Here is a 27,636-nt window from a genome sequence, read left to right as displayed (position 1 = left end):
TAATTTACAGTTTGAAGCAGCAGAATATTATGAAATAAAACCCGTTCAAAACAGTGAAACTAATCTCTCTCTCTTCCCCCCAAATATTATTTGCTAAAGTCATCCAGTAGATACACAGTGTCTGCAGTTAATACTCCAGCCGGCCCCACAGGTGCATTTTTGTGATAATCACGTGTGGACACGCCCCGCCCCGCCGCCGTCCATTAAAACGCAGCAAAAAAGTCGTCGCTCCGCTTCCACGGAGCAGTCGACCGCGCGCGGACAGGGCCGAGGCGGCGGAGCCACGGAGAGAGCCGACGTAACACGAAACCAGCGGGTCCCGCGTGCGGAAGCATAAATTAGTAACGCGAAGCTGCTGGAAACTGGACCGAGGAGCCCGAACCGGGATTCGGGCGGACGGACTCTGAGGATATTTTTTTTTTCTATGGAGAAGGCCAGCCAGGTGAGTCTTCCTCTGCGGGTAGCCACGCGTGTCGGCGCTCCGTGTCGTGCGTCAGCGGTTTTTTTTTTTTGGGGGGGGGTTTCCGTCTTCTTTTTCCCTACTAAGATTATAGACTCTGAAGGGCGCGCGTGGACTGCGTGACAGACGAGCCCGCGAAGTCCGCTCCACTCGGGCGTCCATAATTTAGAAGCTGCAGTCATGCTGAGGGGCTGTAGAGGTGGTGGTGGTGGTGGGTGGGGGTCCGTTTTTCTTTGGGGGCAGCAGACACGTTGAATGCACTTGAAGTGATTGCCTTTTTAAAACCATTAGTCAAATTGAGTGGAGCAGGGTTAAAGTACACGCAATGATAAGTGGCGTGGATTATATCGGTCTTATCAGCTTCTTTCTTTCTTTTTTATTTCGGATTTTCGCTTATCTGCATGCAAACCTTTTATTTGTTGTTATTTTCTTATTTATTTTCATATGATTTTTCTTGCCCAGTTTCTATTGAGAGGTCAGATCACCAAGCACGGATGGGTTGGAGTTTTTACTGACAGCTTGCTCGCATCACTACATGATTTAGTGAATTAACGCCTCGTGTGTGTGTGTGTGTGTGTGTGTGTGTGTGTGTGTGTGTGTGTGTGTGTGTGTGTGTGTGTGTCCGCCTCCCCCTTCTTCAGCGCGAATAGGTTGCAGCAGCGCCAGCCAGGCGGCTCGGTTGCACGCTGGAAATTCAATTTGTGGCACCAGGGAGGGAGCCCCGGCCTTTTCCACTGCAGGAAACCCGACAGAGGAAGCAGCAGCAGCAGCAGTATCTGCAGCAGCGGAGGGCCTGCTCTGCTGCACGGCATGAGGGACTGGCTCTGCAGCATGCACCGCTGCAGCTGCTGCGCCGCTCGCTGAAGGCGGACACGCTGCAGGAATTTGACAGAGAGGAGAGGAATTCGGTCGGACCGGTCGCTGACCACAGCGGCGGCGCGCTTCCAGGGCTCTTCGTCGCCATTCCTCCTCCAGGGTCCGGAGGGGGAGCGCACGCCGCGGCCCCTCGGCTGGCTCGCCGCGGAAATGTAAACACGGGTCGGGCTGGATTTTAAATCGCGCACTCGGTCACACCTCCTCCGTCAGAGATGGAGACGGAGAGGGTCGACCCGGAGGAGCAGGAGGGAGCCGCCGAGCCGCCCATGCACAGCGTCCACGGAACCAACCGGATCCGGCCGTCCTCCTACCGGGCCCTGCGCAGCGCCGTGTCCACCTTGGCCCGCCTGGACGACTTCAGCTGCGAGAAGATCGGGGCCGGATTCTTCTCCGAGGTGTTCAAGGTGAGCGGAAGGAGAGCGCACCGCTTTTCTGAGAATCGGGGCGGTAGGCATAATGCACTCGATGTTTACCTCTTTAATCGGGGAGAAAAAGTTTTTGCATGCTTGTGAAGGAAACTTTTGAATGATAATTTTTAAAAAAGGAAAAACCTTTTAAGAGCAGTTTGTTTCCAGCGATTTACATTTAAACCTGTAAAAGTTGTATCTGTATTTGTTGCTGCGCACCAATCTGAGCCAAAAACAGGGTCTTAACGCTGTCAATCAAGCTCATGTACTTGCTGTTAAAATGTGCTAATGCAGGAATACCCTTCATCCACTGTAATCAGTGGCTACGCTAACTAATCTTAGCATTCACGACAAATCTGCTAATAAGAAAAGCAGCTCCATGATATTGTGATTGACAGCGCTAAACCCCGCCTCCTGGCTCTGATTGGTTGTTTCTAGTCGGCACTTTGAGCAGTAAAATATTTACAGATAATCTGAACTCTTTCTCACAGATTATCTGTCTCATACCACACTATTCAGCGGAAAGAAAGTGTTCATGCTGAAAGATCTATAAAACAATCACATGTGATAAAGTTGAAAAAATTGTGGCATAACTAAAGTCACGACTATACCTTCATGCACCACACGTGTCAAGAGAATTCGGTTTTGAATACCATCTCTGACTTTTACACCCTCACTTGACGGGTGTGACGTTTACCCACCTTCCTGTTTTAAACTGTGGATGTCAGGACAGCCGTCTGAAACCCATCCAGCGTCCATTTTACAACACCCGACGCCAACCATTAAACTATTGTACCGCTTCGATTATTGTGTATATGTCTATAACCAGCTAGCATTAGCCACCACTAGCTGATCCTCACAAGTTATGCGTCTCGTACCCTTTTGGTCCGATACCACGCTACGGCTTTCCAAGCTTTTATCCAGAATGTTTTGTCTCGCTGCCTGCAACCTTTTCTGGCTCTGCTCCTTTGAATCTGACAATTTACCGTTGCTTCTCCTCCATTGTTGTGCTGTTTGTCTCATGCAAGCCACGTTACTTTACGTTACGGCTATAACAAGCCCACCCACGCTGAAGTGGCACTAAGTTGTAACAGGAAAATGATCTTCCTGTTACATTTAAACCTGTAAAAGGGCCTGCTCTGCTGCACGGCATGAGGGACTCAACCCAACCAGTCAGTTGGGTTGACTCGTACCTTGTAGTACCTACTCTAGTGGTAGGAGCTACTCAACTAGAGAGGTTGGCATCCAAACCCAGTAGGTACAAAAGGGGAAAGAGTCAAGCGGATACATTTTTGTCTAAAGGACATAAGCCTTCGAGCCAAACGCCATTCAGTACCTGCCAAACTCTGACTACACAGGAAGTAAATGCTACATCACAAAAATGGGTATACCCCTGTGCACATGTGCTTCTGATATGAAATGCATAACAGCAGGAATAAACCAGGCGTAACACTGTTCTGCCCCTCCCCAACATGTTGCTTTCTTTCCATACCCCTCAAAAGATGCAAATTTGGTTGTTTTGAAATATTTTGAGTTATGAAAATGGCAGGCAGCCCTGGTTTGGAAACTAAAGAAGCATCAGCCTTATGAAGGTGACATTGATTTCAGACAGTTGGCAAACTATGAGAAGCATAATTACTGAGCCAGACTGGGAACCTGCCCACCTAATATGAACTTGTTAGTCTATGCAGAGTAACAGTCAATGTTGTACAAGCAGCAGAATGGAAATTGCTTTGTATTTATTAAAAAAAAATAATAATTATACTGTACATTTTAATTTGAAATGCATTCACTGTAAATATAGTGAAAACCACACTATTATTATTTTTGTTTTACCCCAAATCTCCGTGAGAGTCTCACCCGCTTGCCTCATTAAAGCCGTGCGTGTGTTTGGCTGTTTAACCAGGCAGGATGAGGTATTGACCTGCTGCCATCTTTATTGACCAGCGTGAGGTTTCACGTGTGAAACGAGTGTCAACTATGGCAACCACTGCATCCAATACCAAACATGCGTAAGAGTGAAGGGGTGTAATGGTTAATAATTGTTTCTGAACAACATCCCATTGAACATTCATCATACATCAGTTGTCGCACGATTATATTTGTGTGTGTGTGTGTGTGTGTGTGTGTGTGTGTGTGTGTGTGTGTGTGTGTGTGGTGTGTGTGTGTGTGTGTGTGTGTGTGTGTGTGTGTGTGTGTGTGTGTGTGTGTGTGTGTGTGTGTGTGTGTGTGTGTGTGTGTGTGTGTAACGTGACACGGCCTGCCCAGGTAGGTCAGGTGTGCGTGTGTTTGTAACTCTACGCTCCGCTCTGTGTGCGGGCCAGCAGCCTGCGTCCTCCACTCGCCATGCTTCTGCTCACTTCCATAGAGCCTAATTGCATGGAATGCCTCATTAATAACGGTGTTAAAAATGGTGCGTTAAAAATGGCGCGTTACAACGGGCGGCTGACGAAGGGGCGAGCTGGGTCGCTTGAGAAGCGATTCAAAGAAATGAAGCCTTTGAAAGTTCTCCAGTTTGTATTCATGTCAAGGTAGAAAAAAATGTTTTTAAAGGTTTTTAAATGATTCTTAACTTAGATTTTTTTTTTTTACCCAGTTGGTATTAGAAAATGTTCACTGGTAATGCTCAGTAGATAAATTTCCTCTTTTAGTCAGTTCTTGACAACATCTATAGCATCATAATCATATTGCACATTACATGGAGCGATGCACTCGTGTAACATATGCCAATAAAATCCTTGAACAGATGGCTCTGCTCTCACTGCCTTGTTCCATGTACATTTTAGCTTCTCAAATGCAAAAGCTACTTGCTAAGCCTGGTGGTTGGGCGCGAGAACAGTTATTCATCCAGCCACCCGTTGTGTTTTTGAGTGAAGAAATGTTTAAAGTTGACAAGAAATTGGAAAAAAAATCACCTGATAATAATGCGTTGTTTGAAAACAAATACCTGAACACCAACTATAAAGTCTTAAAAAATGCAAACATTTTAAAAGGACTTGAATAAATAAGCAATGCTTAGCCTGGTGGCCCGCCAGGCTGACAGTGCACTGAGGGAAACCCTGCATTGAAATAATGCAATGTACGTTTTCTTTATCTTGACCAGCCTTAAACGTAATTTTAGATGAACTTGTCCCGTAGTTTGTAAATAATTTAGTTTTTCTAAAGAAGTTTCTATCAGGTGTGCAAACATGTCTGTTTTAGGGATGAAATAGTTGTTAAGGTAATCAGAATACGATGGAGCTGTTTATTCTGAGATTATATTTTTATTAACTTTTATTTTTTCAAAATTTTGTTATGAACATATATTTAACTTTTGATGCTACATATGTTCAGACTGAATAAGAAAGACGTTCCTAATTTCACATTTTCATTCTGAATGGGGTTCTAACAGGTTGTTTAGCATTAAGGCTCAAGAGTCTTGCTTGTACTTGTTGCTATTTGTTTTGCATTTCGGCGCTACATTCAAAATACTGAGCATTACCATGAACGTTACTGCCATGGTCAAACAGGATGATGGCAGTATCATCCTGTGGGAATAACCACTCGTGTGTAAACGCTAAATTAGTTTCTTCGTCTGACCAGTTAATCCAGAAAATGTAATAATTTATAAGCTTGTAATGTTTCTTTCTTTATCAAAGTAACGAGGGGGGAAAAAATCAACATGACTGGAAGATCATCTTTGCAGCCAGTCTTATTGATGAATTTAAAAGGTAGCTACATTATCTTGTTTCTGAGTTTTCGCCGTTGTTTTTACTGCACAGCATGTTTGCTCAAATTGATTTTCTATTACGGTGACTCGTGGGTTTTACTGCACGTGTCGTTGTGCATGCACCTCCCTGTGTTTAAAGTTCAGCATGATGTGGTGATGGACACAAATAATCAGATTTGTCTGTAACCTTTTGTAAATTGGCTTTATTTTGAATTACCAGGTTTAAACAAAAAGATTTAGACATATTTATGCTTCTAATCTTCATAATAAATTTAAGCGTCGGGTGATTTTTCTGCTCAGATTGCCATCGTCTTGCTGGTTAGAGTTTCATTGCATCGTTGGCACAAAAGTATGTCGATGTTTATTTTTAGAAGCGATTTCCTTAGAAACACAGCATCTTGTTTAATACAAAAGTGTGCTCTGCATGCTTTTGAAAATTATCCAGTAAAAGCACAGTGATGGAGAGACCCTGAAGGAGAAAATGGAGAATCGGTGCTTGATATTTTTGAGATTTCTTTTGCTGTTTGGAGCCGTTCAAATAATTTCTTCATATGTTGTCAGATGGGACTGTCTTGTTGTTCCCTATTTTAATATCAAGCTTCTTGTATTTTAAAATTTTTTTGTGCATATTTATAAACCTCGTTTCAGACAGAAGTGGTCACGAAGGATGGGTGAAACTTGAATCTTCCATTTTAGATGGACTTTTTGGTTTCTTGTCCCGGTTCTCCTTTCAGGCCGAGGCCGCGCCCTCCTTCTGCTGTGGCCTTTTAATTTCTAATGGATATGCAAATGCAACCATGTTTACAGCTGGCATGTCAGGTTGACGCTTAGCTGCCCTTTGATAGCGCAATATAAATGCAAAATTGTCACCACAGCTATCGGTTACCTTTTTATTTTTTTTTCTTTAAAAACAAGTTTGCAGACACGCATGACTGGGCGGTTGCTGCTGTATCCTGGTTGAGTTTGGAGAAAATGGGCTTGACTGTGTTGTGCAGAACAAACTGTCTGAGATGGCTGTTGTTTTAAATGAATTTAGGCTCCACTTAAAGTGCAGGATGGCTGCTTTGAAATGGATGCTCTGCACTTGGTTACAGAGAGCCTGGCCTCCCGCCTTGTGCTGCTATTGAGCTCCAGATCAATGGAGGATCGCTGCAGGCGGACGGGCAGCTATTCACCTAGTCTGGCCTGCAATTGTGCAATCTGAGGGGCCGGAGGCATTAAAAAGTAGGGGAGGAGAGGAGCGACAAATCCTTCAGGCGCCACATTTGAATATTGTCCAAAACGTTCCAGTGCTTCTCCTCTCATTTCTGCGTCAACCTCCGAAACCCGAAGCTCCAGGAGCAATAAAGCCGCATCAATCCAAAATAATTTTCGCCGTCGGTCAGCAGTTGAGATGAACTCGCAGGGTACGATTACATGTTTGCCGTTTTACAGGCCTGCGAGTTTTACAAGGAGCAACTTGGATCTAATTGGATTACCCTGTTATCGCATCGTGTTTGAGCCCTTTCTCCTGATGATCGACGAGATGTTTGCTAATGCAGATAACACCTGCTGTCGACGAGGCTGTTGCATAACAAACCTGCTGACGGATTTAAGTTTTGTCTTGTTTGCAGAATTTACTGGACCCCCATAAATCACTTCTTTTTTTTTTTTTTGTTAAATGTTTTCTCATGGGTTAAAGACTTTCAGATTTTACCAATGAGGTTTTACCTGACAACCAATGCGCTGTCACATGCACTCTTCTTCTCTCTATAGAGTTGTATTTGCTTAAAATAGGTTTTAAGAAGCTGTGTTAGCTACTGTGTTTGCTCTGCAGCAGCACCAGCTGCCTTAAAATGTCCCTGATTCCAGCTAGTGTTAATAAAGACGTTCGTCACAATTTGGCTAATTTGCTAAAGGTGGAAAATGTTAGCAATTTACCAACATTCTCTCTGTCTGCAAAAATATTCCAACATTAAAATGTAAAAATGACTGTCGGACGGTTTAGCGGTCGAGGCTCATCCTCAGCGCGGCCTTCCAACATCGCGACCTTATGACCTTTGCTGCAGGTGTTGATCACCTCCCAGCTTAACTGTTTTTTTATGTTTTATAATGCGAAGCCCATTGCTCACACAAAATCTTACAAAAAAAGACAAACTACACTGCCTTCAGAGTTGACCATGCATAAAACATGTTTTTACATTTAGGAAAAAGGTGTTTCATTACTTTTTTAATTGTTGTACAGAAACTGCTACATAATTGTAGAAGCTCTTTTTAAGAAAAACAAACAAAAAAAACTGACTTTCACACAAATGTTTTCTCAACCACAAACCTTTTTAAAAACATGTTTTATAAGTGTCAGAATGCCCCTAATTCAGTTCTCCTTTTTTAGAGCCGTTTAAACCCTCTAAACACATTTTTACAATTCCAAAGGCTCAGTTGAAAGAAAGTACGTGCAAATGGCTGCAAGAGTTCATTAAAGGCCAAGATATCCTCAGACATGGTTCTGTGGGGTTTTTTCCCTTTTAGTCCAACATTAAGATTGCAGCAAATATGTGTATTTGTCAGCAAATCAGCTGAAACCTGGTGCAGGGTTATAATTATAGCGAAAAAAAACAAGACCCTGGGGCATTTCGCTGTTTCCCGGATCACGTTTTATTAGCCCGTATTAAAGGGGGCCCAAAAGAAGTCCCATTAATTTCCCATTCATTTCCAGTGTAACGGTTTTTATGGAACATCCAGGACCTCATAAGCGACAACTCTTTGAGGCGGCTTCAGTCGGTTTCTTCTGAGCTGTTCGCCCAGCCTTTGCTTCATCCAAAATTCATTATGTCAGGAAAACATCGGCGAGGCTCAGGGTTGGGCCTCTGCTTGTTATCTTTGGAGTCTGCAAAGCTGAGAAGAGAGCATTATTGTAATGACAGGCTGCAACCCAGATGGAAAAACAAGCGCACCAGTGGCTCAGTTCTTCTAAAATATGATCTGATGATGAACTGGAGACGAGAAAAGGGATAAAGATGGGATTAGTGTGACGGAACACAGTGACCATGATTGAAAACCTTAATGTCTGCATGTCGGCTGCTTGTGATGGCGCAATAATGTGGAGGAAACGGGCCGCCAAACATCACTGGTTTCGTCGCCTGCGTGGGTTTACAGATCCTGGTTATACGGCTGCTCAACACGCCACAAATTAACCATCAACTTTATTAGGTGTGACATTATCAGCTTCAGATCCGCTGGGTTGAATTCCTTTCTGTTTTAACTTTCTTTTTAAGTATCAGCTGCTTGTGATGAGCTGCCGTAGTCGTCAATATTTCACTCATCTGCTTTTGTTTTGTTTCGTTTTTGTCTGTGGAAACGAAATCACAAACACAGCGACGCGCCCCGAAACGAAAGAGATAATGATTGTTTTAGAAATAAGTGCAGGAAATTACCCAGCGGAACAAGTTGAGATTTGACCGGTTCCTTGTGCAAATCCTGATCGCTGGAAGAATTTCAGCTCGGGAGGAATCCGTCGCCAACAAAGGAGCGACGAGGAAAAGCTGATCCTCAAAGCGCCATCCGTCAGCGCTTGTCTCCTGCGCCCCATGATTGGCTTCCAGCGTTTGGGATTTACGCGGCTGCGCTGCGTTTTGGTGTTGCTGTGCCAATGCAGACTTGAACATCAGAGCCTGAGCCGAGCGCTAGCTCTTATTTGCTGCTGTTGTTTTGGATCCTGCTTTGCTGCCACTAGCTGCACAGCCATCAGGCTTTGTTTATGTTCTGCACTGTCGCACAAACACGAAAGCACCGGGGAGCCCAGAGCGTGTGCCTGTCTTTACTTGAACCTTTGTGTTTTCATATTTTTGATGCATTTCTACTGGAGCGGGGAGTAAGATGGTTTGTGCAGCCATTGCCCAACACCCATGTTTTCTTTTCCCGTCGGTGTTTTTCTAGCTTTGCCTCCAGAGATGGTTGTTTGTTTACATCAGTTCACAATGAGAGTTTCCTCCCATACACTTGTTGGCAGTGCTGTAGTCTTTAGCTAAACCTCATGGAGGACCACTCCCCTGTGAGAAGAGAAACAAATGGCCCATGGTGGCGTCTGTGTGGTGAAATGAGTTTATGATGGAGCCGAGCTCGTTTGTTTTCTGTCCCGTTAGCTTTAAAATCTGATTTATGAAACATTAAAAAAGAAAATTACTCTCATTCAGACTGGTGCGAGGGACAAAGTGTAAAATCCCATCAACTTTTTAGATTTAGAAGTCAGCCAAGTCAAAATTTTAATCATGTTTTTAAAGGAATAGTCAATGTATGAAGCATGACTGCATGAGGTCAATGGCAGTTTAGCTCATGAGATACTGTAGCATCTGCAGCTCATGCTGTAATCAGTTCAGTCATCTTGGAATAACCTTTAAACATTTTGTACCTGTTGGTGTCGTAAAATGTTTAAGATCAGGGCTATAGCTACCAATCACTAACAATCAATTTTTTGACTATTAATCACTTAATCAGATTTTTTTAAATTGCACATGGTACAGATTATTCATACAACCACTTTAGCCTTTTTATCCAATATTAGAAATGCATTAAAAGATGGATAAACAAATAATTAAATTCCTTTTTTAAAAAAAACGTGTAAAATGCAATAATGTAGCGTTCTTGTAGTGAATCTGAAATGAATGAAGCTAAAGCTATCCCACCTGAGGAGTTTGGCTGTAAATTTATTGATGGCCAAAGTGTCATCTTAAAATCTGTACATTTGTAAGATTTTGGCTTAATTACCACTTTCAATATGTTCTTTTCAGCAAATTGCCTTTTTTGCCCTCTGTTCTATAGTCTACACGCAATCAATTACTAAATTAGTAATCGAGGTACAAGTTTACTCACTAAACACCCTAGGAACAGACAAGACAAGGAATCAGGAGCTTTGTTGTCTTTTTAAAAATAGTTTAATTGTGTTGCATTCTGGGTAATAAAGTCTAGCAGCCAAGAAGTGATTTACAGGCAGCATGCGAGCAGGAATGCATGAGCCACCGATGACTGAAAAGGTGAGCTAAGACCTGTCGGCACATGCGTTGATGTTGACATATCCCTTTGAGCCTTCGTGTAATTGTTCCCGTCTCTTCATAATGACATGTGTGGCCAGGCTGCCTTTGCTGTTTTCAGGTCTTGAAAAGTTTTTACCAGACACAATAAAACAGCTAAAACGATTAGGCGACGTTGAAAAGAAAAAGACAGAATCCTGAATAAAACGATGCAACCACAAGATCAACAAAACGCATTAGCATCAAACTTTTTTTATTTACATTATTACAGTCATTTTCAGATTAACAAACTACGAAAAGTGAGAAATGTCTGTTTATTTTGAATGATCACTCTCAACCATTCTAAGTTTTTAACATCGCCTGCTGAGTTTTGTTGACTTGACAAACTGCTGTCTTGAGCTCTGGTGATCCTCCATGTTTCGTCCTTGAGGAAGGCGCAGAAGTCGTTCACTGCTGCACATCAGAGAGGTGACCTCTGACCCCCAACAGAGCCAGCGCTCCCTGCTGATTGGCTGACTAAATCCCATTTCTCCGACTTCCTCGTCGTCTCGCTCGCCTGCTTGAAAACACGCCGGCGCATTTACGTGTCGCTTTATGCTTCAAGCGAAAGCAGGATTTCAGGTGGCGTCTCCGACCTGTTCGGGGAATTGGGTGATTTTCTGAAACTTTACAGAGTGGGCGGAGCCTCTTCGAACTTCAACAAACTGTTTACACACAGGGAGGCTCGTCATTACGTCACCGCCGCCACGCTTTCCAGCTGAAACTTTACAGTCATGTATTGACTGATGTATGACTTCTGCTGCTGTTTGGGGGGGAAGTGGTGCAGAAACTATGAAACCACCAGGTTTCCAGAGATGACCTTCTGCCAATGGCGAAGTCACTGAACTGTGTTTGCAGCTGGTTTTCTGGTCCCACTCAACCACGCTTTCTTCCCTCCGACACCAGCGAGGCATGCGACGTACTCGGCACACATGGTTTTCTTATTTATGCTGATGGTTGCAGTCTCCCCTTCAAGGTGAGAGCACAACGTGGGCTTCTTTACACGAGGAATTGAAAACATTGCACAGATTGGCTAAAAATCTGCATGAATGGGCGAACGGCGTTAAGGGTTTTAACAAATTATTTAAATTTGTCAATTTTTCATTGTTTAAATGAATTTTAGTGCTTTTTTTTTTACCTCTGATCCTTTGCAGAAATCCTCTTGCAATGAGTTTTTATCTTAGATTTTTACACTTCTCTACATTTAACAATTTAAAGAGACAAAGTATCCTAGATACACAATTTTGATTATTTTGAATATATTTGCCTTTACATAATAAATACAGTATTTTTTTAAACCTTTATTGTTTCCTCCAGGTTTAACTGCTGTCTTACTGAATCAGTCATCTCATCGTTTCAGCAAAGTGGTTTTAACTCCATTTCCAGCTGACCAGAAGTGAGAGCACTTCATGGGAAGAAGCTCATTAGTTCAGAAAGAAAACACTTCTCACTCTCACTAACTGAGCATCAAAAACTCCATTAGAATCGCATGAAAGCTTTAATGCATCCCCTTTGCACTTGTGAGCGTTCTCCTCCTGTCTTTGTTGCGGGTCGGTTCTGTTCGCAGAGCCGCTGGCTGACGAGCGCGCGGCGCCCGTGACCTTTCGTCTGCTGACGGCAGCATTTTACAAGGCCGAGTGTGTTTTGCTGGAGAGCTTGGGGGTGTGTCTGAACTCGTGTTTGTGTGCGAGAGCGAAGCAGGGGTGTGCGGGTAATTGCTTTGCGTCGCTGGATAATCCCAATGTGGGCATTCCAGCGGCGAGTCGGCGGCCGTGACCATTAAAGCCCTGGGAATGAGACGTGTGGAGCAAATGCTGTGTTTTTGTTTTGCTGCCGTCTGAGAGGCTTGGTTCTGACCTCCACGTTGAGTCGGGCTGTAATGACAACGAGTGAGAGCCCGTTTGTTTGGAGGCTAAAATCTGTCGGAACAAAACAGCCGGGTCGAATGAGGCTGCGTCGGCATTTGGCATGTGTGTGCAATGCAGCCAGTCTGCAGCGTGAGTCACAGTGTGGCGGGTTGTTAATCCCTGGATTATAGATGAGCATGTAAGTATTTCTACAAGGATGTGTGAAGACAGATGTGGGCAGGGAATAGAGGGCAAACGGAATTTTTAGCTGCAGAGCTGCAGGTGCGGCACCTTCAACGTAGCATGGATTTATATTCAACCCCCGTTTCCTCCAATACCCCCAAATAAAAAGTATTGCAGCCAACTGCCTCCAGATGTTGCGTAGTTAATAAATAGTCCGCCTGTGTGCATTTAGACTAGTTTAAATCAATTTGTGAAGTATGCAAAGGTTTGTTAGAAAACCAACAGGAGCAAGAAAATTGGAGCAGGTAAAGATTGAAACAATTTAAAGACGTAACGGTTTAAAATAAGGTATCAAAAAGTCATTTTAAATGGTTATTCAGAGGAGGATTCTCAGCTTTTTGTGGATGAATGATTGGTTCTATGTTTGCTTAGGTATATTATCACTGTTGTGAAAGAAATTGTTTTATTTATTTCGTTTTTTTACGTGTAATAAGTAAAAGAAAAAAGCAGTGGGATTAAACAAGTTTATACTTCTGCCTAACGCCTTTGAAAAAAAAAAAATCACACTATTTGAATTGTGAGTATAAATATGTTTGAGCTTCCCTGTAGATTTGTTTGTTTCAAAGTCTTTAACATATGGTCCAAGACCAGTTTACTTCAGTTACATGACACTTTTACAGTTTTGTTCTGGTCCCAGTACAGAGCCTGGAGTCACACCAGCTGTGACTTTGAGATAAATGGAGTGACGCATCATCCTATTTTATACGGCTTCCTATCAGAAAGGTAAAAACCAGCCAACAGAGTGGTTTCATGATGCTTTATAGAATCTCTAAAAACTATTACAAAAAGCATTTAGCACCTAACGCCATTTTATTTTAGTCTGAGAGTCAGTTTTTGTTTCGCTATTGTCATTTGCAATTCATAATAGTTCAGTCTTCTGTTTGTCACATCTGTTTACAAGTGCAAACTTTTGTGTCTTGTAAACGTGTGAAAGCTCAAGGTGGAGGAGGAATCCTTCCACTGCCGTCTTGCGCTCCTCCCTACAAACGGGATTCATCTGCAAGTGTTTTGGAGAGGCAGAGATTACTCAACATGAGTCCTGCTTCATTTTCCACCTGAAGAGAAGCCGGCTTCATTGCCCTCGAGTGTGATTTGCATGTGTGTGTTCATGCGCATCCTGCAGCTTAACTCGGAAGGCTGCGATCTGTCCTCCTTCTCAGAACAAACGATGTCCTTTTCTTTTGTGCGGACCTGCGTGTGTGAAGACGCGCGCGCCCGCCAACGCGGATGCGGGACTCGGATCTAGGCCAGTGTCACGGCTCGGAGGCTCTGCTCTTTGACCCTCCTCCTCTTCCGCCGCTCCTTCATTACACGCTCTTCCTTCGCTAATGAAGGCGCAATTCGAAACCCTGCTGTGCCCCTTTGGCTTTATTATTAGCATGGAGGAAATTTGGTATGCAGTCAAGCATTAAGGTCACAACCCCTGATTGCTGATGTAAATAACGGTTTGTTATTAGCAGCAGGGCGGACTTCTGTTTGAAATTAAAACCCAAGCTGAGTTTTTTCCTTACCTCATTATTTTTGACGTTTGTTCAAATGCTAAAATAAAAGTTTGTTGGACTTCTTGAAGTCGTTTAAACTTTGACCTGGAGAGGAACCTTGGACTCTCAGGTATTTATCCTCTTGTGAGACTGTTTACATCCTTGGTGCTGCTGGGGGGGGGGGGGTCACATGTGCTCGTCACGTCAGTCATCAGGACTGAATTAGTCGAGGTGCGGCTGCACGTCAGACCGAGAGTGGAAGGGTTCCAAGACCGCATTGTTAAATTTTAATTATTTATGGATTTCTGCAGAAGCCGGCGCGGTGTCGAAATGCGACCCGAATGTTGTCATCCGCACAGCCGAGGGTGTGTGGAAATCCCTCATGTGTCCAAACAAGTCTGTTGTAAGAGGCAGGAAAACAGAAATGGTAGCGGCTGTGTGGACACAAACGGATCGAGTGACTAATTCACAATTTCCATTTCATACCCATAAACAGCCATTTTGTTCCAGTGCACTGAAACCATTGGTTATCCTCTGTGGTATTAGTTATTTCTATTAATACAATTATTTACTTGGGTCATTTGTTTTTCCAAATCATTTGTTTACATCCATTTTGGTTCTGATCACATTTGGCCCCACTACTTTTGTGAAATCTGACATTTGACCCCTGATCCAAGCAGAATGACTTTGAGCTCCATTTTGGAATTAAACACTGATTTGCTCTACAAATTGAAAAATTTCTCCTCAGCATATTAGAACTGAAGCAGTAGGACATTGTCCGTGAACAATGACCTTGAGCAAAAAAAAAAAAAACTTATGCATTATGTTCTAAATGCAAACAATAGTTTCAGCCAGCTGACCAGCAGTAAACAGCAACAGGTGCAGGGAGAAACCGCCGGATAAAACGGGTTGCTCCAGGACTTTCTCATCTCATTCAAACAACTTCAATCAGTGGGTTCAGTATGAAATTGTTGCCCGGATGAATCCCTCTGTACTTCAACAACGCCCCGTTCTCAAAACCAACCGCTGAAAACAATCAAAACTTCAAAAGTATGAAGCTGTAAAACCCCAAAATGAACAAGCCTGTTGGCTTAGCCAGGCTAAAACGGCTGTTATGATTCAGTAAACACGGAGAGGATTGTTGTGCCATAAATTCGATTAAGTAAATTTTGCAATAAGAGGAAGACTTGATTTTTCCTGTTTTGTAAAACAAATATTTTACCATCCAGTTTCTGTAGTGTGCAAGGCAACCAGAGGAAAAAAAGTTCTTCCCAGTAACTGTTTTATCATAAATTGACTCATTTTAGACTAACTTGAGTCGAAGTTATGTTTCCAGGCTGTAGCGGCCTTGTAGCATCGCATGCTAACAGGTTACATTGTTTTGGTGAAGGAGATTTTGCTTCCTGGAATTATCTCTCTGGGGAAAAAAAATCATTAAGTTGCATTTTTGCAGAGATTTCATTTCATTAAATTAAACAACTTAAAAGCTCCTTCCACTCTTTCTGAGTGCTGTATCGGTTCATCCAGTTCCTCCAAAACTCTATAACCAGCTGGTTCTGTGTAACCAGCTGGAGTGTTGGGTTATTCTCTTCACCAGTCTATCAAACCATCTGTACTGTCGGCCCTCGGTTCATTCTGCGTCGAACTTCTCTTGCAACAATTCTTTCCTTTTTTTTTTTTTTTTAGTTAACAGAAAAGCTTTTCCACTGAAACTAAAGCGGAAAATGCAGCCAGTGAAGAGTTTACACAAATGCATCTGGCTCTGTTGGGCTGCTCTCACAACTTTCCTCCTCATTTCTGCTTCTAGTCTCGGGGTAAAAGAAGCAGCAACACTGACTTCTTCTCTCTGTGCCAAACAGTTCAGCTGTCATATCCTTCTGGCATAAATTTCTTTTAGAAGTCAAAACCCATGCCAAGCAAATGCATGTCCTGGGAGAGAGGGAGGAAGCAAGTCCCGTCTCCAACGTTACCATACCAGACGGCGCCACCGCCATGACAGCAGGTTTAGCCAGAAAGTGCAGCTGATGTTGCAGCCGACCTGCTAATGTTTCCTGGCCGGTCTCCAGAAATCGAGCAGCACCGAGTTTCCACACGCACGAGTTTGGGAATATTTTTGTTTCTGTGTTTTTACTCTTTTCAGATCAGTTGGGGTCTTTCTAGTGAACAGCAGCTCCGCACGAAGCAAAAGCGCCATTTCCGACTGCGTGAGCATTTCTCTTTGTGATTTTGGACACGACGAGGTTGAAATCGTCCCGGTTTTGTCCTGTGATCCCAGGTGCAGCACCGCGTAACGGGTCAGGTGATGGCTCTGAAGATGAACATCCTGGCCAGCAACCGAGCCAACATGCTCAGGGAGGTCCAGCTCATGAACAGACTGTCGCACCCCAACATTCTCAGGTAACTCAAGCGATGATCATCATACCTTCACATACCTGTAAATGCGTCAGTTTCAAATATTCTATGAAGTTTTGATCGAGCTGGTCCTTGAAAAAACATGTGGTTTTGATTGTTTTCCATGTCTTCCTGCAGGTTTATAGGAGTGTGTGTCCATGAGGGACAGCTGCACGCTCTCACGGAGGTGAGGTCCTGATTAAATGTTTCTTTTCAGATTCGCCATGATTTACCTAAAAAAAGCAGGGTGATAATCTCACCCATATTGCCAGGCCTTTGCTCTTTATTGTATCAAACTGGCCTTAGGAGAACGTTTAAGCTTGTTTTTGTTCTCGGGCTGAAGTGCCGAGATGATTCCCTGCATCAGTTAGCAGGTTGTTCTGCCAAAACTCTGTTGCATTTACAGAGAAGTCGGTTTGGTGTTGGTCTTGGAAAAGGTGGCCCGCCACTTCAGAAGGAGCTAAAAGAAAATAAACTTTCAGCAAAAACCTGTTTCAACACACAGGGTCTCTTTGCAGCCTGGAAAAATGGGGGGTTTGACTTTGACATTTCGACGTCTGGATATTCGTGGTGGGAGATTGAAAACCTCCGGCTTGAATTCATCATCTCCCAAGTTTCAGATCTTTCCACAAAGTGCAGCATGGGGACCATTTGTTGACCTTTAAATGACCACAGTTCAAGACCACACTTCTTTCTCGGTCTGATCTGGTTTTTTTTTTTTTTTTTTTTTTTTTTTTTTTCAAAATAAGCACAAAAAAAATGCAGCAACTTTGCATTTTTTCTTTCTTAACTTGAGCTGCTGTCAAGTAAACATGGAGCATCTGTCCCTGTCAGACCAAGCAGACAGAATCAGCTGAATAAACACGCAGAGGTCAGGCGCCTTGTGTCACCTGTTCCTTTGCATCCAATCGGTTCACCGGTGGTTACCATGGTTACCCCGCAGCAAATGGGAAGCAAGACGAAGACTTGAAGTGAGATCTGGTGCATTCACACCCCTGTCGCTTGCGCTCGTGTTTGTTTTCATGTTTTTGATACAGAGCCTGATCTTTAGTTCCTTTTTTTTTAAATGTATTAGTGAATTGGCAGTGAGCTAAACACTTGAAGACGAGGCGACAAGAAAAGAGGAAATTCTAGCGACCTTGTGATTCAGTTTGCAACTGATTTCCTAAGTTCTGAAGTGGAGAGTTTTTATATTTCCTGCCGCAGCTCACCCACTTCATCTTCATTAGCTTTCGGTGGTATACGTTGAACTGCAGAGGCCTAGTTCAAGTCTTTAGAGAGATTATGAGGTTCAAACTCAGCAAGTCAAACTTTTGCAGAGGAATTTTTATTCAACTGTAACTGCATGATTGCCTTTTGTCCAAACTAAAATAAGTGGCCGATGAGAAATAAAAATCAGCAAAATCGTCAACTGTTTGTAGGAGTACTCCGACGTCCCCCTGCATCAGCTTTGTAAGGGTTATTCATGTCAGAGGTTCAGCAAAGGGTTATTAAATCTAAACTGAATATGTTTTTGTTTTATCTCTTCCCGCGGTCCAGTACATCAACGGCGGTAACTTGGAGCAGCTGCTGGGCAGTGACGTGTATCTGTCGTGGGCCGCGCGGATCAGCCTGGCTCTGGACATCGCCCGCGGACTCAAGTACCTGCACAGCAAGGGCATCTTCCACAGGGACCTCACCTCTAAGGTTAGCATCAACACTGCCAGTAAGGCTACTGAACGCATGACGATTTATGCAAATTTGCACTCTGTTTTTTTTTTTTTTTTTTTTTTACATTTAGACGCATTTTTGCAGAAGGTAAAGGCTTTCCTCAAGTTTTGTCGCCATGCAACAAGATCTGCCATAACGCTACGTTGCTCTAACTCCAGCTTTGCGACAGCAGTATGCTGGAGTCGCATCAGAAAAGTTCAGAATTAGAAATGTTGGCTAATTGGCCTCAAAGTGATTTTTAATCCTACTATAATCCTTGTGCCAATTTACTGAAAAGAGGCTCTTGGATGCAATTAATCAGTTTTCTGCCAAAAAAAACTGATACATTTAAATAAAATTACATTATTTTTAAAGGAACAGCACAACATTTTTAATACCTTACGTCTGTAATTGGTTCAATAAGAGGTCAAAATAAAACTTGAATTCATTTTACAGATTTTTTTTTTGTAAATTTCTTTTTATGTTAAACAAATTGTCATTGTTATTGAAAGGTTATAAGTCTTTTTTTTTAATGCAAACTACAATGTGTACTGTGTGTTCATCGAGTTTTGGTTTTTATTTAGCAGTACCATCATTTTATGTGTTAAAAACAAGAAATTGTAAACCATAAATAATTTATTATCACTTCCACAATGAGGCTCTACTTAGTCGTGTAAAGAGCTCAGTAAATTACCGTTAAAATCTGATGTTACACTGAATAAAACCTACTGAATGCCTCATCTTGGAACACTACTGAGGCGATCATAACGTAGATGGTAACCATTGTGACCTCTGACCCCCTGTGTGCAGAACTGTCTGGTGCGCTTGGAGGGCGGCATGTGCTCAGCTGTGGTGGGAGACTTTGGCCTGGCAGAGAAAATCCCAGATTGCAGGTCAGTCAATAAAAACATAACCATCTATAAACTTTCTGCGATTAGATAAGTCTCAATAAATCACATTCCTTCACTTCTTTCTTTGTGCGATATCGGTCATGTCGTATCTTTCTGAAAATATCTTCACTCAACTTCTCCTTTTTTTTTTCTTTTTTTTTTCTCCCCACACCCAACCTTGGACACATTCAGATGAGACACAGTCACAAAAAAATGGGACCATTAATCGCCGTAGATTTAGTTTTTAATGGTATGCAGACACCAGTCGCCTCCTCCAAATACTGCAGCCTGACCGCCGTTTGCTCTCTCAAATAAAAGAATGGACAGACGGAGTAAATATTGACAGCTCTGAGTCGCGCTGCAGATGACGCCCAACTAGCTCTGTTACTCCCCTCATGCTAGCTGTTCCTGTGTTTGCAGCTGCATTTAATCACATTTGTGCGATGTGTGTAATTTATAGTCGTTCTGCACTGTTTGACAAGAAACAGAAGTTTTATTTTGTTTAGGCTTTTTCTTCTTGGTGACTTCATGCCTCCAGAAGTGCTTTGAGATCAGATTCTGTTCTTAGCGAGCAGAATTACCACAATGTGGAAAAATGTTTCAGAAAAGTCTCCCTTTTTAAAATGCTGCTTGTGAAATAAATCTCCTGGCTGCAATCATCAGAGTTGGAATGAGAGCGAGTGTTCCCCTGGTTTGTGTAAAGTCACTGTTTTAGAAAATTACTGGCACATTTGCATATTTCTGAGATCATATGTAGAAACGATTACGTCTAAGGAAGCACTAAATCCAAAGTTGGATCTGGTGTTGAGCAAGTAAAGCTGCAGCTGCAGAAATGAGGACTATGGACACGAGAAGCTGCAGTTCTAGTCTTAGAAAGACATTTATGGCCATTGGAGAACCAGAAGTTAGTTTTAAGGTTGTAAGGACGGGGAAATTACATTTGTTGTCCTCGTCCCAGTCCTCAGCATAGTCTTCATCATACTCTTCATAGTTCTCGTCGACCTACCTGGTTTAGTCCTCATGCCTGACCCTCAGTCAACATTCCTGTCATCGATCCTTATTTAGCTTTAGTCACCTTATCCTACACCATTTCCTTCATTTCCTCAAAACGATTCAATGGTTTTAAAATTCACTCAATTGCTAACATTTGCCCATGATGTATGTAAGACGACTGTTACTTGCGTCATTAATCTAATTAAACTAATGGTAGTCCTCGTCTTCCTCATCTTTCTCGTTGCCGTCTCCTTTTCGTTTGGCATCTTGGTAATTGCTCCCTCACCACAGTGGTCATAATCAAAGCTGTAATAACACTTATTGTGCGCACATTCTACTACAAAAGATAAAAATACTGCCCATTAGTTTGCATGTTTAAGATTTTTTTTTTCCATTTAACTTTATCTCTCTTAATCACATTGCACAGTATGTTATTTTTGCTACTGCTGAAACCTGCAGCTTGCAACAGTAAAACTCTTGACCCTATAAAAGGGAAAACTCTGACCTTTAAGCCGTCTCCAGATTGGAGATTTCTCATCCAACTTCAAGTCTTCTGCCAAAGGAGCAGCTGCTGCTGCAGAACTGAGCATCTTGGCTGTGGTGGGTTCATAAACCAGGGGAAGGAAAATCAGAAACCAGTGCATAATGTTTATGGTTTTAAGGCTGCATAGTCAAATTTTTTCATAAAAATACCAACTTTTAAAAAGCAGCCAATTCTTGAACAAGCAGTCATCAGTTTGATAAATTCTTAGATGTTCAATGTTTAATAGTCAGATATTATGTTATTGTGTAGAGACTGTTTTTCAAGCTTCTGCCTGCAGAGTTGTTCTTCCTTTTTAGCTCTGCAGAGTCTGAGACGCCTCGCCCTGCAGCCTGACTCGCCTTCCTCATAGTGTGCTCTGCTTCCGCTCCCTCTGCTTCGGCCGAGCCACCGTTTGTGTTTACACAAGTGCGCCACTGTTGGGCGGCCGGGGGCCCGCTCATAACTTTCTCACTTTAAATGCTTTCTGTGTGCATCACCTAGTAAAATGTGAGCAGGGGGGAAACTGAAAACGAGGCCCGATATTTCCCAAATGCGACATCTCTCTCTCTCTTTCTCCACTTGAGTGACAGCCACTGTTTACTTTTGCATACTTGTTTTTTTTTTTAACAGCAGCTGGTGGATTGTGCGGCTGTCATCCCCGTGTTTGCTTTTCGTTTTTACTCAAACACGTTTGCTTCCTGCCGCGACGCACACCAACAGAGCGGACGCTGCGTTTGTGTTGTTCGTCTGCAAAACGGCATGGAGTGGAGAAAGAATGAGGGAAGCAACAGAGATGATTGAGGAGTCTGTCGAAGGGGGGGATTAGGAAAAGCTCCAAATATGGTCAAACTATTCCAGTTCCCCCTGCTGCTCCGCTCGCTGTCCCTCTGGTCTTTTTTTTTTTTACTCCAATTCGTACTTGTTGGTCGAGCCGGTTTCCTTCTGTCTTCTGCGCGTTCTCGTTTATGCCAGTCCACTTCTCCAAATGGTGTTTACACCGGGAGCCATGACCGTCTCGGCTCTTGTTTTGGATTTTCTGCTGCATCATAACCCGCCATGGCAGATGGAAATAGAAACAGGGAGGAAGTAGCTGCCAGCAGGAGGTGTGTGTGTGTGTGTGTGTGTGTGTGTGTGTGTGTGTGTGTGTGTGTGTGTGTGTGTGTGTGTGTGTGTGTGTGTGTGTGTGTGTGTGTGAGAGCAATCACATCGTCCCCCTTGCACATTCTTCACTTCCTTCTTTTTTTTTTCTGCTAAAGTTGCACAACAATATCTCAACATAAGTGAAAATACTGCGGTTTCTTAGACGCAGGGGAAGCACAGGCAAGCGCACAAACGCAGTGACCTCAGAAAACCTCTCTTCCCTTGGCTCTATTTTAATCAGTTTGAGTGTTTAATTTATTTATTTGTTGCTTACGTTGCCTTACAAGTGCCGCAGTTTAATCTAGTTGATGCTTTTCAACAAATCCACGGCTGCTGAAGTTGATTCATCTACTTCTGGTCTTGGTGTTCATTGCAAAGGATATGAAAGATTCTGCGTTGTGCTTGTTCTTGCAAATTAGGATATTAATTTTGAATGAATTGTGTGTTGTTTTTCTCACAGACATCAATCAGTGTCCGATTTGATTAAATTCTATAGATTTGTGCATTTGTTTTCTTCTCGTTTTTCTTTAGAAGGAAATGTTTGCAGACGTTAAACTGTCCTTAAACGGTTGTCAAGCTTTTCTATATTTCCCATTGTTAATTTACAATATTTGAGCCGATAGAGGCGCACTTGACCCTGAGTCACTGGGAGGAAAATGTCGTCAAAACTTAAAAGTCGTACAGTCTTAAAATCAGGTCTAAAAAATGTATCTAATTCGGCGCATGAAAAAAAAAACCAGATAAACTCTGACCTACAGCAGAGTTGATTCTAATCTAATGTCAGTGAAAAACTTTTTTTATTATTTCTTTTAAACAGTGCAAGTAAGTATCTAATTTTATCTGTGGTTTCCCGCATGAGACGATAAAACGCTTACACTCGAAGCGTGTCTCCTGTAACAAACAAATACAGACACTTAATTATACATGCTGGTCCGATTGTGGGAGATGTTGCTGCCACACGCAGTAATTTGACATCTAGAGAATGGCCTTGTTGTTTTTAGGCTAAATTGTTGCCTGCGCTGTGTATTTGTAGCGCCTACGTTTGGTCATTTTTATAAGTTTAAACCGCAAACCTCTAAGTATTATTGGCCAGGACGTAAAACCTTTTGGCTGACACGCAAAACGGGACTGAGACTGTTGTGAATAGTTTGTGTTTTAACGCAGGTTTGTCCGCAGGCTAGCAGTAGTTAGCATCATTAGAGCTGGAAAACCCCAGAAGTTTCAACTGAACTCGGGTGAACCACCCGTAGTTCTCCTAATTGCATTGTTTTCACTTTTGCTGGTTGTTGTAACTCAACTTTAAGCCCTCTGTGGTCATTCTAGTTTTATATTACTTTTACCCAAAAATGTCATTGGAAGTTAATTTAAACGGGCCGTTTAAAAGCTAGTATCTGAAAGCTACTATTTAGCATCGTTCTTCTTCTTTCCGCAGTGAGGAGGAAGTCCAGGAGCGTTTGGCAGTTGTTGGCTCCCCCTACTGGATGGCCCCAGAGGTGCTCAGAGGAGAAGTGTACAATGAAAAGGTACTGAAGACGAGATTCCTCCTTCATGCTTTCAGCTGAGGATTGTTCCCAGAGTTCAGTGTTGACACTGGGTGTAATAAAAAAGCTGGTTGAATAAACCATGAAACTATGCAGTGAGGTAAAGCAATAAATGTGTAAATAGTCATTTTATTGTTCAGAGAGCAAACAGACAGGTTATGTAATTGTAATATTTCCTCATTTGAAATTGTAGTGATTGGTGGAAATTCCCATACAACACTGGAGTTAAAATATTGCAGATATACTCTTACCTGCTATCAATCTACAAATTTGCATATCTGCAAAAACATACTAACTTTGCACCAAAAAAATAGATATTATTGCGAAACAATTAGCGGAATGGCAATTTGTTTTTCTTGATGAATCATTTCATGGTGTCGTTGCAGGTGGATGTGTTTGCGTACGGGATCATCTTGTGTGAGATCATCGCGAGGATACAGGCCGACCCAGATGTCCTGCCGCGCACTGAGGTACCGATTCAGCTTTCTGTGACAGAGCCGAGCGGCTTAACCTGCATCCACACCCTGTTTGAACCAGACCAATCTTCATGAGGAACGACGGGAGGGGGGGGAAAAACTTTGCAGCCTGAACACAAACATGGCTGCGTCCGTAACGCAGATTGCGCCGAGATCGGAACTGCTTTTAGCGAAGTCACGCCTTTATCTCTCAGTCATCTTTTCTCTGGTGGTTTATCTTGGACAAACAGGAAGCTGGCTTTCCTATCTCGACTGAGAATTCAAATACTGATAAAGGCCTCAAACTCAAGCGAGGGTTTGTGCTGCGCGCAGCATCGGCCCAACAGTTTGTGCGGTCTCTGACCACATAAATATTTAAACTTGGTTTTGAATAGGGTGGTTAAACAGGAAAAACAGAAAAACCACACACACGACCCGATACACTCACTGGGAAATTACACAATTCAAAAACATCAAATGCTGTAAGTTTTTAAAATGTAATAAATTATTGTTGCAGACATTGATATGAATAAATTGCTTTACTTTCTTGACAACTAGTCATGGACAAATGCTTTGGTAGTGATGCAAAGTAAGTTGAATTTTTGTGCCATTAAATCACATTGACAGTTTTCTGATCTCGCTGAACAAATGGCAGAAATTAGCTTTAAATTAAGACTTTTTCTGTGGCTTTTTCTCAGTATCTGTACAGCTGGTGTATTTGTCAGCCTGGTATTCATACGCAGCTGCAGAAATTGCATACATTTCCGGCTGCAAGTGTTTCAGTACTTCGTTTCAACTCCTTTGGGGCTATAATAAGAATATTTCTCCACTCAGTATAATGGTTGAAGCCATTATCTGACAGAAATTGATTAGAAAGTGAACCTTTTTTAGAAATCCATTTGGAATGATTTTGTGTGTGTTTTCCTTCAGGACTTTGGCCTGGACGTTGAGGCCTTTCAGCAGATGGTTGGAGACTGTCCACCTTACTTCCTGGATTTGGCCATCGCTTGCTGCAATGTATGAAACACTCATTAGATACACATATGCGCTCCATCTCCGATATGACTGCTTCCCATTCTGCATGTCTTCTGCTATGACTGTAGGGGAAGTTGAAGGAAGTGTTAGAGCTGGACTTGATGTAACTGTCATATAAATGCAAGTTCTGGACATGGGTGGTTTTATGGGATCGTTGCATTTGGACAAAAACCATAAAACTAAAGCGATCTCTTTGCTTTTATTTAAGAAAGAAAATTGACACCAGGGAATATGACTGCAATGAGAAGAATCTCTGCTTGTTGACGAACGTAATCGTCTGTGTCTGTGTGTCGTTCTCAGATGTCAGCGAGACTCCGTCCGTCTTTCTCCCAAATCGTAGCCGAACTGGAGAAGAAGAAACGAGCTGAGAGAGAGCAGAGAGACGAACTTCAAGTGAAAGGTGAGACGTCATTTGGGCACCACGTGACAATAATCTGACCTTTTCCTGTATTTAATCTGGCTTTTCTCTGTACAATCTCTTCTCCAGCCGTCGGGCCTCTGCGAAGGCCGTCCCTCTGCGACGCGCTTGACCCGCGTCTCTCTCGCAGCAAGTCCGACATGCTGCACCCTCCGCACGCTCTCCCCTGCGTCGCCTTGGCCCCCTCGGCCCGGGTGAACCCCTTCTCGCAGCGGGAGGACCTCAAAGGAGGAAAAATCAAGCTTTTTGACACGCCCAGCAAGTCGGTCATCTCCCTGACCTTCACCCTGCCGCCTCCGCTGGACTGCGACAACGTTCCCACGCCCGACGGCGAGGTCGTCGACGTCCCCAGGCGGCACAGGCGGTGCCACTCGTTGCCGTGTACGCCTCCGCCGCACATGGTGTCTGCGCCAAACACCGTCTTGGCTGAGGAGGAGTTGATGTTTGAGGTCAACAATGTGAACGGCGGAGGGAGCGAGGAGGACAGTTTGTTGGGAGGGGAGGTAGATATTTCTCCGACGGGTGATTCGGGTCTTCCGATTGAACCGATGTCGCTGAATCTGGCAGACCAAGAGGAACAGGACACGGAAGAGGAGCCCATGGACTGCACTGTCTCCCCAGACACGCAGATCACATCGTCACCCCTTTACTCCAAGCATCCTCCTCCTTCTCACTCCTCGACTCCCTTTAATCCCTCCACATCTTCCGTGGCGAACGGCTGGAGGTCGACCATCTCCAACGGGCCTCCCAGTCTGCCGCCCCTCTCCAATCTGGAAAACCACAATGTGATTGTGAGCCGGCCGCTCGGCTGGGGCGCTCCCACAGACACTCCCACCGCCAACAACAACGGCTACCACTCCCCGCCCGCCGACCCGGCCGGCTCGTCCCCCTTCGGCTCCGGCAGCGGACACTCTCTGGACCAGGAGGAGGTCATCTCCTGTCCCGGCTGCTGCCTGGCCGGACTCCGTTTCCCTTCGGTGTGTCTGAGAGCCCCACCTCGTCGAAACCCCTACAAGAACTTGAACGGGGACCACGCGGCGTCGCGCGGGCTCCTCTGTCCGGGACCCAAGACCCTGCCGCCCTCCCTCACCCCCAACGCCAGCCTGGATCCAGGACTGACCCTGCCAGGAGCTCAAACATAAATCCCGAACCGTCAACACCAAATGCAAAGCTCTTCCCTGGGAATCAAGCGGGTTCTTCTTAAAATTTGCACAGATTTTAATGCAGCAATACTTATTTTCCAGACACAACTTTTCATATTTTTTTGTTGCACAGGCGTTTGTGTGTCTGCATGAGTTCATTAAAATACTGTCCAGACTTAAAAGAAACGACTTACTCTCCAGGAAACGCTGTGAGACTTTGCCGGTGGGCGCCCTCTGCTGGACTGAGGGGGCCCCAACACCTGATGTCAGCCTGTGATGTGACTGATTGGACTCTGACAGCATGTGAGCACTCCAGTTTGTGGCAGCGAGATCCTGTAAATTTACAGCTCTTAACAACTATAACGCCGAATGAAACTGATGATGTTGAAACGAGGAATGTTGAGCTTAGTATTAATACTGTTGCAATGATAATTATTTTTGATGTTTAGTGCTGCTTCTGAATGAGCAGGCAGTTTTGTTTTCATGCATTTAATTATCAAGAGGTGTACAGATCGTTTCGGGGAGTGTTTGTTGGAATGCGAGCGAGCGTGTGTGTGTGTGTGTGTGTGCGTGTGTGTGTGTGTGTGTGTGTGTGCGTGTGTGTGTGTGTGTGTGTGTGTGTGTGTGTGTGTGTGTGCTGTACACTGTTCAAACCGTTTTTGTTGTATGATCTTTGTTGGCCCTTTTGGTTGCCTGGTTAAGCACTTCAGCTGTATTACTGTTGATAAGAAAACTGTTTATCATTATGTTTGGGAATGAATGGTCAAAGACCTGCTTAAGAGATGTACAGATTCTTATTATTTAAGATGGCATTGAATAAAAAGACGGACTATACTGAGGTTTTGGCTGTTCTCTGTTGTCTTCCACAATGACTTCACGTTTAAAGGGTCATCTTATTTCCACAAATATTGAATATTGTGATTAATCTTTTAAATATCTTCTAAAAAAAAAAACAAACATAGTACTGTTTTAACCATGTTTAAATGTAACAGGTATGGCTTAGTGCTGTTAAGTTTTATTTTCATGCATTGAATTAATTTTTGATCTTTCTCTATTTAGAGTTTGGTTGAAAAAAAAACCCATTAATTTTGTTGTTTAAATGTAGTGCATGTTGGTAATTTTGAGTTAGATTTATGCTGGTGACATGTTTTAAAACACCAGCTGACTTTAAAAAAACAACTTTAAAATAAAGATTAGCTTATTTTGGCTTAATATACTATATTTGGTGAATAAATTAACTTTAATATCTCTTCATCGATATTCAGCATATTGGCATTTGGCCTGCTTTTCCGAGAACAATTTGACAAATTAAAACATTTATAACTAAATTGTTCACACATTAGCCAAACAT

The 27,636-nt window shown here is 43.2% G+C and overlaps 1 protein-coding gene and 1 long non-coding RNA gene across 3 annotated transcripts; one reads left to right on the top strand and one right to left on the bottom strand.

Moving 5' to 3' along the window:
* The first annotated feature begins 186 nt into the window (after positions 1-186).
* tesk1b (testis associated actin remodelling kinase 1b) lies at positions 187-27,124 on the top strand. The gene is made up of 11 exons (XM_055060234.1): positions 187-442; positions 1,102-1,740; positions 16,344-16,465; positions 16,598-16,646; positions 17,999-18,145; positions 18,959-19,041; positions 23,127-23,217; positions 23,622-23,705; positions 24,621-24,707; positions 25,026-25,125; positions 25,213-27,124. Exons 2-11 carry the CDS (start codon positions 1,549-1,551, stop codon positions 26,283-26,285), a joined length of 2,028 nt encoding a protein of 675 aa, XP_054916209.1. The 5' UTR covers positions 187-442; positions 1,102-1,548; the 3' UTR covers positions 26,286-27,124.
* LOC129379451 (uncharacterized) lies at positions 8,063-9,215 on the bottom strand. 2 transcript variants are annotated; one of them, XR_008608180.1, is made up of 2 exons: positions 8,866-9,215; positions 8,063-8,326 (listed from the first exon to the last, which is right to left on the bottom strand). It is a non-coding gene; the product is annotated as an uncharacterized LOC129379451 (long non-coding RNA). The 2 variants fall into 2 exon arrangements; XR_008608179.1 differs by having other exon boundaries at positions 8,063-8,318.
* Positions 27,125-27,636: the final 512 nt, after the last annotated feature.

This window comes from Poeciliopsis prolifica, unplaced genomic scaffold (assembly GCF_027474105.1).
Source record: "Poeciliopsis prolifica strain line A6 unplaced genomic scaffold, Auburn_PproV2 SCAFFOLD058, whole genome shotgun sequence".
Classification (NCBI taxonomy): Eukaryota; Metazoa; Chordata; class Actinopteri; order Cyprinodontiformes; family Poeciliidae; genus Poeciliopsis; species Poeciliopsis prolifica.
The sequence above is the reverse complement of the archived record's forward strand: the minus strand, read 5'-3'. Positions and strand labels throughout refer to the sequence as shown.